Source organism: Brachyhypopomus gauderio, unplaced genomic scaffold (assembly GCF_052324685.1).
Source record: "Brachyhypopomus gauderio isolate BG-103 unplaced genomic scaffold, BGAUD_0.2 sc34, whole genome shotgun sequence".
NCBI classification, from domain to species: domain Eukaryota; kingdom Metazoa; phylum Chordata; class Actinopteri; order Gymnotiformes; family Hypopomidae; genus Brachyhypopomus; species Brachyhypopomus gauderio.
The window spans coordinates 4,073,208-4,088,207 of NW_027506866.1; the positions used below are offsets into that span (position 1 = coordinate 4,073,208).

At 39.5% G+C, this 15,000-nt stretch overlaps 1 protein-coding gene across 3 annotated transcripts in view; it reads right to left on the bottom strand.

Moving 5' to 3' along the window:
- The window catches only part of LOC143485412 (uncharacterized), a 17,878-nt gene that overhangs the window by 1,804 nt on the left and 1,074 nt on the right, over positions 1 to 15,000 (bottom strand). The window contains exons 2-14 of one of the 3 annotated variants that reach the window (XM_076984838.1): positions 13,841 to 13,971; positions 13,545 to 13,707; positions 12,851 to 13,043; positions 12,064 to 12,135; positions 11,703 to 11,813; positions 10,914 to 10,985; positions 10,553 to 10,663; positions 4,625 to 4,735; positions 3,839 to 3,910; positions 3,226 to 3,331; positions 2,869 to 2,939; positions 555 to 2,793; positions 207 to 293 (exon numbers count right to left, since the gene is read on the bottom strand). In XM_076984838.1, coding sequence (XP_076840953.1) covers positions 207 to 293; positions 555 to 2,793; positions 2,869 to 2,939; positions 3,226 to 3,331; positions 3,839 to 3,910; positions 4,625 to 4,735; positions 10,553 to 10,663; positions 10,914 to 10,985; positions 11,703 to 11,813; positions 12,064 to 12,135; positions 12,851 to 13,043; positions 13,545 to 13,707; positions 13,841 to 13,949 — 3,517 coding nt within the window. In that variant the 5' untranslated portion in view covers positions 13,950 to 13,971. Of the gene's footprint in view, positions 1 to 206; positions 294 to 554; positions 2,794 to 2,868; positions 2,940 to 3,225; positions 3,332 to 3,838; positions 3,911 to 4,624; positions 4,736 to 10,552; positions 10,664 to 10,913; positions 10,986 to 11,702; positions 11,814 to 12,063; positions 12,136 to 12,850; positions 13,044 to 13,544; positions 13,708 to 13,840 lie in introns of all 3 variants that reach the window. The other 2 variants (XM_076984839.1, XM_076984841.1) reach the window with 2 other exon arrangements.

The following is a 15,000-nucleotide window of genomic DNA, read 5'->3' on the forward strand; positions in this document are numbered from 1 at the left end:
AGTCCAAAGACATGCGAGTTAGGTTGATTGATCATGCTAAATTGCCCGTAGGTGTGAGTGCGTGCGTGTGTGTTGGCCATGCGGTGGACTGGCGACCTGCCCATGGTGTACCCTGCCCATGGTGTACCCCCGTGACCCCGACTAGTGGGATTAAGAGGTTCAGATAATGGATGGATGGATGGCTACATAATCGTTGTTAAACTCACGAGTCTGTCTTGGGGCGCTCATGGAATCAACCACAGCTTCATTTTCGGGTTCACTTCCATCACTGACATCAGACGTATTGATCTCATCTGAAAATTAGGAACAAGCAAAACTCAAATGGCATACATTATTGAATGTAAGTTTAATATAAGTTAATAGCACCATATTTTAGATCAAATGGTTCATTGTGAAATTTGAACATGTAAAGGGCATCTAATGTTAATATCATGAAAGAAAAGAAAGGTCCCATTCTGACAACATATAATTTCCATTTCCATGTCCTATGTATGTAAAATTATGCTCACATTTACCTCAATGTAAGACTAAACTAAACATATAACAATGCATACCTTCAATCTCAATGTCATCAAGTGATTTGCCTTGTAGATCGGGGAGACACCCTTTTTCCATGGCCAACAAAAGTTTTGATATTTTAGCCAGCTGAGTTGTTGCTTCTGGAAGCCTATAATACTCACGGTGCACACGAATGTCATGTCCCAAGAAGTCTGCAACTTGATCCAATTCGTTATTTTTCAGATTAAGAATTTGAGAGAGAGTGGCCACATGTTTACGCAAGTGTGTTGACCGTAGATGTTCTGGATTTCGTGCACCACACTGAACTGCATAGAATCTCAGACAGTCCTGGCCTCGGTAATGACTTTGACAGCTGGGTCTGGCAAACAAGAAGCAGTTGGCATCTTGAACCCCACATGCATTCCTTTTGCTCACCAAAAGAGACAGAGCATCTACCATGTCTGGTGTGAGAAGGACAGCAACCTTTCTCCCCCTTTTACCTTTGATCTCAACTCTGCTAAAATGGCTGCAGAGTTTCTGTTCAAATGCAGAAAGGCCAACTGCAACATCTTCATGGAGAAGAGTTTTATCTCTTTCTTGAAAGTTTTTAAGATGCATCTTGGAGACTTCACCAGCACGTCTTCTGTTAAAAACAATTATTCTTGCGAGTGTAGTTTTAGCAAGGTCTGCATAGCTTTGTGGTGATGGTGTCTTTTTTAGGTTTTCAGATGCTGCATCTGCTGTTGTCTCCAGGTGTTTGTGAAGAAGCTGAACATCATGAGTGAAAGGCAGTGTTGATGGCTTGTTGAACTTTGCTTCATTCAGTGTGCTTAAAGCTTGGTGTGAGATTAGCTCTGACCATTTGGTGGTGTACAATCTTTTGAACATCTCAGTAGATTTTACCAAATCCTCATCTTCAGCCATAAGAGCCCTACACTGAACGATCTCACATATCTTCTGCAAAGTGTGCCCCAATTTCAATGCTAGGCTTGGTGTGTGGTAGCAGTTCTTTTCTTCATCATATCCTGACACCTTCCGTACAGCTTGAATAACTTTTGAAAAATTGGCAGGTTTTACAGCTTCTTCCAGGCTATGTATAGAAGACTCACTGCGCAATGCCATCAAAAACCTCCCTATTTCACGAAGCTTCTGTCGAACATACTCATGTTTGGTAGGGTCATTGCCATGTTTGTTAAAGAAAGACTGCGCTAACTGAAGAATGCAGAAATCATTCCGAACTACAGAGCCAACATCGTCTTGCTTCATTGCACTCAAAAGCTTCCAAACTCCTTGGGATATCTGTTGTGAGAATGTAGACTCTGCCAGAGCAGCTAGACCCAAAACCTTGGTTCTTCCTTGTTGTTCATTTAGTAACCCTGGTTTTGAGGAACATCTTCTTACATGACGCCACAGATCTTTACGTAGAAACATCCCTTTGCAATACATGCAATGTACAAATTGTTTTGAATTGCAAACTCGGTTTGGTCTTCGTTTTAGTTTAAGCAATCCACTTCCTTTCTGTAAAACATTGGAATTATGTTGATAATTACCCTTATTCCTAATTTTTTCCAGTAATCTTTTACGTTCCTTGGAGTGCTTTGGAAATGACAGTGCTTCAGCCACTTCAACTTCAGTCATGTGGATTTTCAGGTGCCGAGAAATTTTGGATTGTGGTTTCCCACAAATGTAACAGTAGTTTTTGCTGTTCTTAGAACAAGAAATTACAGCTGATTTTTCGGCAACAGGCACTGTATCCCTCTGTTCTGTCCCTGATACATTCTGAAAATCAGTCTCACCAGCTGCAACTCTTGCATCCAAGAGCTCTTCCCTTGTAGGTGTTACAGTGACTGATCTGGATGAACCCAAGTCCATTCCACTGTCTAAAGCAGCATCATCTGAAGAAAGTTGGACATCCAAAATTGGCTTGACCCAATTGGCTACATTTGTTGAAAATACATCTCCTTCTTTTGAGTTGTCCAATTCATTATCTGTTTCTACATCTGTCAACTGCTTCTCATAACAAAATAAATCTACATCTTCACTTAAACAAGCTCCTTTCCTGGCCTGCAGACATTGTTTGCCATTGCCTCTGCTTGCATATTTTAGGACCAACACTGAACTGCAAGATTCCGAAAACTTGGAGTGAACTTCCATGTTCTGCTCACTGACTTGGTCTTTTTCACATCCTACTTCAAACTCCACTGAACTGTCTGATTCACTGTCTGACTCTGTATCTGGCACATAATCTTCATCTGATAATAACTGATCCTCATCAGAACTTGAATCCCTTTTACCCTAATATCAGAAATAGAAGGTCACTATACAATACTTAGTATAAAACCGTAAGAGTTCAAAAAACAATATACTTACCCATGACACCAAATCTCTGTCAATCTTTCCAAGTTTTTCAAAGCAGGACTTGTGCCAGAAACAGGAGCAGACTACAAGAGATAAAAATATTGCATTGATGCCTCTAAAGGAAATTAAGGAGCACATCACAACTGCAGCAAAACAAAAACATGGCTAACACTACATGCACTGCAATGTTTAAACAATTTTTTAAGGATTGACTCGACATCAGAAACAAACTAATTTTCAATAACATTCTTATGTTCCACTGTGTGGAAATAATTTATAGTTATTCTTTTCCACCAATTCACAATCACTTAAAAAAAAACAATGGTATTATTTAGTTGCTGTTATCTGACTATGATGATGATTATTGACCTTTACATCTCAGACCAATCCACTTGAGGGCTGCAACAGGTCCGACACAAGCAACGCATTTGTTCATGCTTGAAACAGTTGCAAGGACTATCTCATGTTTACAGTTCTGTTGGCAAAAAATATCATGATTTAATCAGAAAATAGGTTTCAATCCATACAACCATTGTTTGAAAATCTGTAGTCCAAAAAACAGAAATGAAAAACATTTTGATTCATTCATCCATCACACCAACAGCAAATGTTATTTTTTCAGAAATGGCATAAAGATGTTCCAGAGACAAGGTACCACTATCCTTGTATCATTGGTAGGTACATGTGATGTCAGTATCATGGTCAAACACAACCTTAAATACACATATTAAGTTTTAGCCAATACAACACAACATTCAGGCAACTTCCATTAACTGAACTCATCAAGTTCTGCTACTGAATGTAGGGGTTCATAGTCTGACGTAATTTTTAGAGTTCTTTCTTCCTCAGGGACATAAATGATAACTGAAATGCATTTATCCAAATCTGCTGTTGTGGACAGCAAATGTTTGTGCAACAGGTCCTCAAAAATAGATTTGTGGGATCAAATGGTAATTAAGAATGGTATGTCAATACAAATTACCTGTCGTGGCTCTTTGTCAGGTGATAAGGTAGCCATTGTAGCACTGGCAACTGGTCCTTTTGCAGGAATGGCCTAAAAATGTTACAGAGACAAGATACCACCATCATTGTACCATTGGTAAGCACCAGTGCACTATGTTCCTGTGATGTCAATATATGGAAATGGTGTGAAAACAATATGCAAGATAGTCTGTGATTTGAAATACAGCTTCAGAAAAAGAAGTCCCTCGAGACCACAATCACGTCATACACTATACACTATACACATCAACTGGCTGCCATTAACATGCACTGATAAACTACTACAGTCTCCCTGTAAACCACAGCGTGCTTACAAAACAGGTCTAAACTTAACACAACCTGGTGCACACAATATCCTACCAAACACTGCACTTACAATAAGTTGTAGTGTCCTAATATTAAAGGTTCCTATCACACACATTGACACATGAATATTCCTTAAGTAAAGACAAAGCACTTTGAGATATTATGTCACTATTCTCATTAAACACGATGTTCTCTCATAACAGGTCATGGTCAAAACTTTAAATACACATATTAAGGATTTAGCCAATACAACACAATATTCAGGCAACTTCCATTCACTGAACTCATCAAGTTCTGCTAGTGAATGCAGGGGTTCATAATCTGACATGAACTTTTATAGTTCTTTCTTCCTCAGGGATCATAAAAGAATTGAGGCAATCACATAGTGAATTGTTTACTGTAACTCCAAAGAAATGTGCCACATTTTTCTGAAAATCACAGCCTTGTGTCTCAAAATTACCTCTTGTGCTACTTCACATGGAATCTGTGAATGATGCTCCTCAGTCCACAACTGGTCCTTCATGGTCAGTGGTGCAGATGGTGTTTCCTCAGCATCCATCTCAGCTAAATTCTAGAAACACAAATAAGATTCAGAAATGTGACACCAAACATTCCTGAAGGAAAGTAAAAAGTGTTATCTTTTAAAACCCCTCACTTCTTATTTCGGCAATTCCCGTTTAGGGGTCGCCACAGGGGATCAAACTCCTCCATCTGGCCCTGTCCTGAGTGTCCTCCACTGACACACCAGCCACTCTCATATCCTCTACCACTGCATCCATAAACCTCCTCTTAGGTCTACCTCTCCTCCTCTTGCCTGGAAGTTCCATCCTCAAGACCCTCCTACCAATATACCTCTCCTCCCTCCTCTATACATGTCCAAACCAACTCAATCTCGCTTCTCTAACTTTATCTCCAAAACATGCTACATGTGCTGATCCTCTAATAAACTCATTTCTGATCCTATCCTTCCTCGTCACTCCAAATGAGAATCTCAACATCTTCATCTCAGACACCTCCATCTCCCTCACCTGTCTCTTTGTCAGTGCCACTGTCTCCAGTCCATACAACATAGCAGGTCTCACTACTGTCCTATAGATCTTTCCTTTCATTCTAGCCGACACCCTTCTATCACAGATCACCCCAGACACTTTATGCCATCCACACCACCCTGCCTGCACTCTCTTCTTTACCTCTCTTTCACTTCCTCCATTACTCTGTACCCTCGACCCTAAGTAGGTAAACTCATCAACCTTCACCAAATCAACTCTTTGTAACTGGACCTGTCCACCGTCTGCCCTCTCATTCACACACATGTACTCTGTTTTACTCCTGCTCACTTTCATTGCCCTGCTCTCCAAAGCATATCTCCATCTTTCCAAGCTTACCTCCACCTGCTCCCTACTCTCACTACAGATCACAATTAGGGATGCACCGAAAATTCGGCCACCGAAAATTTTCGGCCGAAATGGCTTAAATTTGCATTTTCGGTTTTCGGCCGAAATACTTTCATCACCGAAACAACACGGCCGAAACAATGTGCTGTGATGACGCAAGCAAAAATCGCCACCTGCACGCGCTTATTTGGATAAAGCTAGCAAAAAAGTTTTCCAGTGATGGCGCCAAGACAAAAGACATTACACCAAAAATTATGGAACTCGTTGCCTTAGACGATCAGCCGTTCTCTGTCGTAGGGATTTCGTAGGCTAATAGAGCACATTGAGCCCCGTTATGTTTTGCCGAGCAGACGACATTTCTCAGAAGTGTGTTTACCTGAGCTGTTTAATGTTGTTGCAACTCACGTCAGGTTTTTATGAGAGAATTTATATTTATCTTTCAGGCCAGTCAGTTATAACTAAATTTAACTCGTATAAAATACATATATTTATCCTCTCAGATAAAAACGGTCTGCAAGCGAGTTTAATTTAATTAGTGGTCGGCCGTTGTCAGCGGTATCGCCGTTAACGGCCCACCACTAATTTTATTTTATAATATGCATTACTGTAATGTCAGTGCTAAATAAATATATACAAATCAAATTTTGTAGTTGATTTATTCTTTGAATAGCAATGCCTTGATTTTAGTGAGGTTAGCCATAAATCCAATGTTACTAATAATTGGCATAATAATAATAATAATAATCTTTATTTGTATAGCACCTTTCATACATACATGTAACTCAAAGTGCTTTATGTATTTCAGTGTTTCGGTTTTCGGCTTTCGGCCTTGGTTTCCTCATTTTCGGTTTTCGGTTTCGGCTAAGAATTTTCATTTCGGTGCATCCCTAATCACAATGTCATCAGCAAACATCATAGTCCAAGGGGACTCCTGCCTAACCTCGTCCGTCAGTCTGTCCATGACAATTGCGAACAGGAAGGGACTCAGGGCTGATCCCTGATGTAGTCCTACCCCCACTTTAAACTCGTCTGTCATTCCTATCGCACATCTCACTGCTGTCACACCGTTCTCATACATATCCTGCACTACCCTCACATACTTTTCTGCTACTCCTGACTTCCTCATACAATACCACAGCTCCTGTCTTGGTACTCTATCATAAGCTTTCTCTAAGTCAACAAACACACAATGTAACTCCTTCTGTCCTTCCCTATACTTCTCTATTAACACTCTCAAAGCAAACATAGCATCTGTGGTGCACTTAGCTGGCATGAAACCATACTGCTGCTCACAGATCTCTACCTCTCCTCTAAGCCTAGCTTCCACTACTCTTTCCCAGATTTTCAGGCTGTGACTGATCAACTTTATTCCCCTGTAATTACTACAGCTCTGACCATCGCCCTTATTCTTGAAAATTGGCACCATTATGCTTCGTCTCCACTCCTCAGGCATCTTTTGACCTTCCAAGATTCTGTTAAATAACCCAGTCAAAAACTCCACTGCTGTCTTTCCCAAACATGTCCATGCCTCCACAGGAATATCATCCCGTCCAACTGCCTTACCACACTTCATTCTCCGAATTGCAGCCCTTACTTCCTCCTTGCTCACCTGAGGCACTACCTGATTCACAACCATTACCTATTCTAACCTTCTTTCCCTTTCATTCTCTTGATTATTCAGTTCCTCAAAATACTCCTTCCACCTTCCCAAGACACTCTCCTCACCAGACAACACATTACCATCTTTATCCTTTATCATCCTAACCTGCTGCACATCATGCCCATCACGGTTTCTCTGTCTGGCCAATCTGTACAGATCATTTTCCCCTTCCTTAGTGTTCAACTTCTCATACAGCTTGCTATATGCCTTCTCTTTAGCTTCTGCCACTGCTCTCTTTGCCTTACGACACATCTCCTTGTACCTCTGTCTACTTTCATCTCGCTGAAAATCCCAATTATTTTTAGCCAACCGCTTTCCTCTCAAACTATCCTGAACCTCCTCATTCCACCACCACAACTCATTGTCTATCTTCCTCTGTCCTGAAGTCACACCAAGTACCTTCCTAGCCACATCCCTCACTGCATTTGAAGTCTCATCCCAGGTATCCAGAACACCACCACCGTTACCCAGTACCTGCCTCACCTCATCCCTGAATTTTACATCACAGTCCTCATCCTTTAACTTCCACCACCTGATCTTAGGTTCTGCTTTCACTCTCTTCCTCTTCTTCACCTCCAAAACCATCCTACATATCACCATCCTATGCTGTTTAGCTACACTCTCCCCTGGTAACACCTTGCAATCACTAACCTCTTTCAGGTTTTGTCTCCTACAGAGGATATAGTCGACCTGTGTGCATCTTCCCCCACTATTATACGTTACCCTGTGCTCTTCCTTTTTCTTAAACTAAGTGTTAACTACAGCCATCTTTATCCTTTTAGCAAAATCTACCACCATTTGTCCTTCCGTATTCTTTTCATTAACACCATATCTACCCAACACCTCCTCATCACCACTGTTCCCTCCACCAACATGTCCGTTTAAATCTGCTCCAATAACCACTCTCTCTTCTTTAGGAACCTGCAAAACAACTTCATCTAACTCTCTCCAGAATTCTTCTTTCTCCTCCACATCACAACCTACCTGAGGAGCATAAGCACTGATGACATTCACTATCACCCTACCAATCTCTATCTTTACACAGTTCACCCTGTCACTTACTCTCTTTACCTCCACTACACTCTTACTAAACTCATCCTTCAGGATTACCCCTACTCCATTTCTCTTCCTGTCTACACCATGATAGAATAGTTTGAAGCCACCACCAATGCTCCTGGTCTTGCTCCCCTTCCACTTGGTCTCCTGTACACACAGTACATCTATCTTCCTCCTCTCCATCGCATCAACTAGCTCTCTCCCTTTACCTGTCATAGAGCCCACATTCAACGTACCAACTCTAACCTCCACCTTCCTGCTCTGCCTCCTCTCCTTCAGCTTCAGAACCCTCTTCCCCCCTCTCCTCCTCCTCCTTGTCCCAACAGTAGTCCAATTTCCACTAATGCCCTGTTGGACAACAGCACCAGTGGTGGTCGTTGTTAACCCGGGCCTCGACCGATCCGGTATGGAATTTCTATTTTTGATCTGCATCATTTGATTTGGCGCAGTTTTTACACCGGATGCCCTTCCTGACGCAACCTTCCCTATTTATCCGGGCTTGGGACCAGCACTAAAATACAATGGTGTGTGCACCCTAGTGGCTAGGTTTTAAAAACCCTCACTAACCTATTACAGTTTTTCTCAGTCGCTTTGGTTCATTTCTCAGATCAGAATTGAAATTCTCAAAACTGTTCATTCAGTCTCCACATCTCCTTGTCACTTGTGCACATCATAATTGCATTTCTCATTGTGTTTAACATTTTGCAAATGCTTTTGTACATATTGCAAAAGGACATGGACAATTGTCTGTTGTTTCTTACATTATCAGTTGCTTATGACATGTTTATCAAAATGTGTTGTAAGGATTGTTTGTTGAATTGTCTTACCCTCCAAAACATTTTATCTTTAGGTCATCGCCTAGGTCATTATATGCAAAAGTGCTGAACATGTTGTCATAATCTCTAAGGCATCATTTTACATTTATTTATTTAGGTTATTTGTTTGTTACATTTTGGTAATTTATCCTAATTTGATTAGATTGTTTGCAAGTGAACATTCAGTTACAGTAAGAAAGGGAATTGGTGAAGGCTTAGATCAATCAATGGTCTCAACCATAGGTCAGAGGTGCGTCTCATGAACCTTTACTGTAATTGGCAAACATTTATAGACACTAAACACTGCAGTATCACAAAGTCTCATAATGGAAGGGTGAACAGCCAATAAGAGGAGTAAGTAAGTGTGGTATAAGGCTAAGGGGACAAAACAGTGAAATAAGGGCAACAATTGTGGACCATGTCTTACATGTAAGTCGTGGTCTTACAATGGCTGAAGCTGGTCGTTGGAAGGTGCAGCGTTCTTGAAATCAAAAGCTTAGCTAGTTTCCATCAGAATATACAGTCTACACTGACTGTGACTTATAGTTGCACTGACAACATGACTAAGTATTTTGACCTTGTTCATAGGCAATGGCACACAGACTAGATATTCTGATGGCACTGACAAATTGACTGACCTAAAAATTTGCTTTTGGGGCAAAAACAAAGAATTTTGAGTGAAGTGTGTGCTTTTACAGGTATTTCATTGAGTTTTGCTGTTTGCATTAACTGTTTTGAGAAAGTTGTGATGCCAATGTAAAGCATGATGTGAGAAATGAACCAAATCGACTGAGAAAAACTGTACTATTCCTTGGGTAATACAATTTGACCGTAAATGATAACTGAAATGTAATTATCCAGTCTGTGATGTGAAATATATTTTCAGAAAAAGAAGTCCCTTGAGACCACAATCACGTCATACACTATACACTATACACATTAACTGGCTGCCATTAACATGCACTGATAAACTACTACAGCCTTCCTGTAAACCACAGCGTGCTTACAAAACAGGTCCAAACTTAACACAACCTGGTACACACATTATCGTAGCAAACACTGCAGTTACAATAAGTTGTAGTGTCCTGATATTAAAGGTTGCTGTCACACACATTGACACATGAATATTCCTTAAGTAAAGACAAAGCACTTTGAGATATTCTGTCACTGTCCTCATTAAACACGATGTTCTCTCATAACAGGTCATGGTCAAACACAATCTTAAATACACATATTAAGGATTTAGCCAATACAACACAACATTCAGGCAACTTCCATTCACTGAACTCAATCAAGTTCTGCTAGTGAATGCAGGGGTTCATAATCTGACATAATTTTTATAGTTCTTTCTTCCTCAGGGACCATAAAAGATTTGAGGCGATCACATAGTGAATTGTTTACTGTAACTCCAAAAAAATGTGCCACATTTTTCTGAAAATCACAGCATTGTGTCTCAAAATTACCTCTTGTGCTACTTCATATGGAATCTGTGAATGGTGCTCCTCAGTCCACAACTGGTCCTTCATGGTCAGTGGTGCAGAAGTTGTTTCCTCAGCATCCATCTCAGCTAAATTCTAGAAACACAAATAAGATTCAGAAATGTGACCCCAAACATTCCTGAAGGAAAGTAAAAAGTGTTATCTTTTAAAAACCCTGACTAACTTACTGCTATTCCTTGGGTAATACAATTTGACCGTAAATGATAACTGAAATGCATTTATACAAATCTGCTGTTGTGGACAGCAAATGTTTGTGCAACAGGTCCTCAAAAATAGATTTGTGGGATCAAATGGCAATTAAGAATAGTATGTCAATACAAATTACCTGTCGTGGCTCTTTGTCAGGTGATAAGGTAGCCATTGTAGCACTGGCAACTGGTCCTTTTGCAGAAATGGCCTAAAAATGTTACAGAAACAAGATACCACTATCACTGTATCATTGGTAAGCACCAGTGCACCATGTTCCTGTGATGTCAGTATATGGAAATGGTGTGAAAACAATGTGCAAGAGAGTCTGTGATGTGAAATATATTTTCAGAAAAAGAAGTCCCTCGAGACCACAATCACGTCATACACTATACACTATACACATTAACTGGCTGCCATCAACATGCACTGATAAACTACTACAGCCTTCCTGTAAACCACAGCGTGCTTACAAAACAGGTCCAAACTTAACACAACCTGGTACACACATTATCGTAGCAAACACTGCAGTTACAATAAGTTGTAGTGTCCTGACATTAAAGGTTGCTGTCACACACATTGACACATGAATATTCCTTAAGTAAAGACAAAGCACTTTGAGATATTCTGTCACTGTCCTCATTAAACACGATGTTCTCTCATAACAGGTCATGGTCAAACACAACCTTAAATACACATATTAAGGATTTAGCCAATACAACACAACATTCAGGCAACTTCCATTCACTGAACTCATCAAGTTCTGCTAGTGAATGCAGGGGTTCATAATCTGACATAATTTTTATAGTTCTTTCTTCCTCAGGGACCATAAAAGATTTGAGGCGATCACATAGTGAATTGTTTACTGTAACTCCAAAAAAATGTGCCACATTTTTCTGAAAATCACAGCATTGTATCTCAAAATTACCTCTTGTGCTACTTCATATGGAATCTGTGAATGGTGCTCCTCAGTCCACAACTGGTCCTTCATGGTCAGTGGTGCAGAAGTTGTTTCCTCAGCATCCATCTCAGCTAAATTCTAGAAACACAAATAAGATTCAGAAATGTGACCCCAAACATTCTTGAAGGAAAGTAAAAAGTGTTATCTTTTAAAAGCCCTGACTAACTTACTGCTATTCCTTATGTAACAAAATTTGACAGTAAATGATACCTGAAATGCATTTATCTACATCTGCTGTTGTGGACAGCAGATTTTTGTGTAACAATCCTTCAAAAATAGATTTGTGGGATCAAAAGGTAATTAAGAATGGTATGGAAATACAAATTACCTGTCGTGGCTCTTTGTCAGGTGATAAGGTAGCCATTGTAGCACTGGCAACAGGTTCTTTTCCAGGAACAGCCTGAAGACGTTTCAGAGTCAAGATACCACCTGCATCATTGCTAGTTACCAGTGGACTATGGTCATGTGTTGTCAGTATATGGAAATGGTGTGTAAACAATATGCAAGATAATCTGTGACAAACTACGGCTTCAGAAAAAGAAGTCCCTCGAGACCACAATTTTGTCCTACACTATACTTATCAACATTAACTGGTTGACATTAACATGCACAGGAATCAATGCCATTACCTAGTATTTTGATTAAAACAGGCTCACTTAAACAGGAGACATACAATTTAAGAACAGACTACAAGTGTTATTCGTTGAGTTAGTGCTCATTTTAAGTACTCAAGAAACAGGTCTACATTTCGATCTACGTTTGAAGACAGCAAGAGACTCTGTAGTCTGTCTGAGACTCTGCACCTTACAACGAGCAAGAGACTCTGCAGCTTACAAAACAGGTCTATGCTTAACTCAACCTCAACCTAGTGCACACAATATCCCAGCAAACGCTGCAGTTACAATATGTAGCAATGTCCTTATATAGAAGGTTCCTGTGACACACATTGACTCATGGATTAAGCTTGACCAGCAAATTCTTAATATCCTTAAACACACTGCACTCACAGGACACGTCTGAGCCATGCACAGCTCAAATACACTCACTGAATTTATTTAAATATATCTGCATATGGAATGTTGCTTTAATTATAGTGAATGCTCATATCTTAATACCTTGCATCTCCATGGCCATTCAGAGTCTCCGTAGTTGTATGTGATCTCTTCTCCAGGACTAATGCTCCTTGTTGCAAATAAACACAAATGGGGTTTTCCCGCTACTCTGATTGTTTTCATTTTGCTGTTTGGGCTAACATGGTCATCATTCACAAGTCTCCCAAGAGACTTATCTTCCAAAGAAGCATCAACACTGAAACATTAAAATAAAGCATAAGAGACCATTTTTTTTACAATGAATAAAGGAATATCTTTTTTTTATCACAGCATAACCTCAAAAATAAACACCACACAACCACGTCATGTACACCTCCTTGTATTTACACTCATTATCAATTTATTCAGCACCACTTCAAGGTGCTCTTTATTGTTCTACAGTTACATTCTATCAATTACTTCTGTTTGTCTGCATACTTTACAAGTCCCCTTCACCCTGTTCTTCAATGGTCAGGACCACCACAGTGGTAGATCATTCTCATCAATGCAGTCACACTGGGAGTCCTGACCACTAAAGAGGGTGAAAGGAGGCAAAGTATGCAAAGAAACCACTGGATTATATTCTTTTATTGTAGAACTATAAAAACCATACATATGGTAAGTTGTACTAATCAAATGCATGAGTGTGGATACAAACAGGTGGACTTAATGAAGTGACTGGTCAGTGTGTAGCTACAAGCGAGTATAATATACATACCAAAAAAGCTTTCCATTGTAACGAAATTCAAACATGAAAACTTTCAGTGCTTCTTTATATATTCTCTGTCTTCTTTCACATTCATGTTTGTTTATTAGGTCCCCTCTGTATTCCAAAAGAAAATCTCCCTTATCAAAATGGACACAGCTGAAAACTCCACGGCCTACATGAGAAAACAGAGAACATGTCAAGCTAGGTCTTCCCAGTGTGGACTTCTTGTTGCTATTGGAAAACATCACATTAAACCACAACAATGCAAAACAAATACATACTATTACGCATTAATATTAAATTACCTTTATCCGGATTTATATACTTCACATCAAACCCGTCTTTGTCTTTACAAGCAGATGTAAAATATGCAGCCTCCTCTTTTGGATTAAGCTTTCTCTTCCTCAGCTCCATGGCAACTCAAGTGCTACTCTTCCTAGCAAAAAAAAATCTTAAGTTTTACTTTGCTCTTTCATATCATTAAATACATCTTAGTCTTGTTTATTTGATTGTTCAGGACTTATAGCTAACATATTAGCCCACATTTCTGCATTTTTGAACAGTTATGAGTTTCTGAATGGCTGGAGTGCTGTGATGAGTGAGTTCACTTAATTCACAGCATATAAACAATGCAGGGCCAACTGTCATAAGAACATGCTGGTAATAAGGTTACTGAAAATACATAACTGTCTTTTGTGATTTTTGTGATTGTGTGTGTGTCTTTTTGGCTTTATCTAATTAGTGTTGTATAGTTTGCAAAGAAAAAACAATGTAGACTGACTTAATGACAAGTACAAACTAACCAACCATTAATAACCACTACAGGGGATTTTATTCATGCTCACAATGTGATTTGGGGGAGCTGAACTACCTGAGATAGTTATCTACAAATATGAATGGCATTTTAAACTGTATGATGATATATTCAAATACAGTAAACATCATAAACATCAGAGCACATATTCATGCAGATTAAACCCAACAAAAGTGAGAAAATAACTGAACTAACCTAGCACTCACCCAGTCACAGAACACTCCCTAACACTGGCTAGCTAGCTGACAAGCTTATAGGCTACTACTACTCAGATGGGGTGACATGTTTAGTAACAAATGAATTCTAAATCAAAATAATCATTGAAACATTTTAAATTACGGCATTGAAGCTAGCGCTACTCATTCTATATTGTATATAGACTGTGCTGGTGTGATTAGCTAAGAAATTATATAACACAATTAGCTTGATGCTAACGTTATATTGGAAATCCCATAGACATGCTAGCGGAAGTTAGCATTATAATCGCGGTGCTAATTGACTTTCTAAAACATCAAGTACAGCATACTTTCTCATGTAGAAGCATCAAAGCTGTGATAAATGTTTGTGATCTAACCCAGCAGGCTAGAGCTACTCATTCTATGTTGTATTAAAGAGTAGACTAGACCACATATTCATGCAGATTAAACCCAA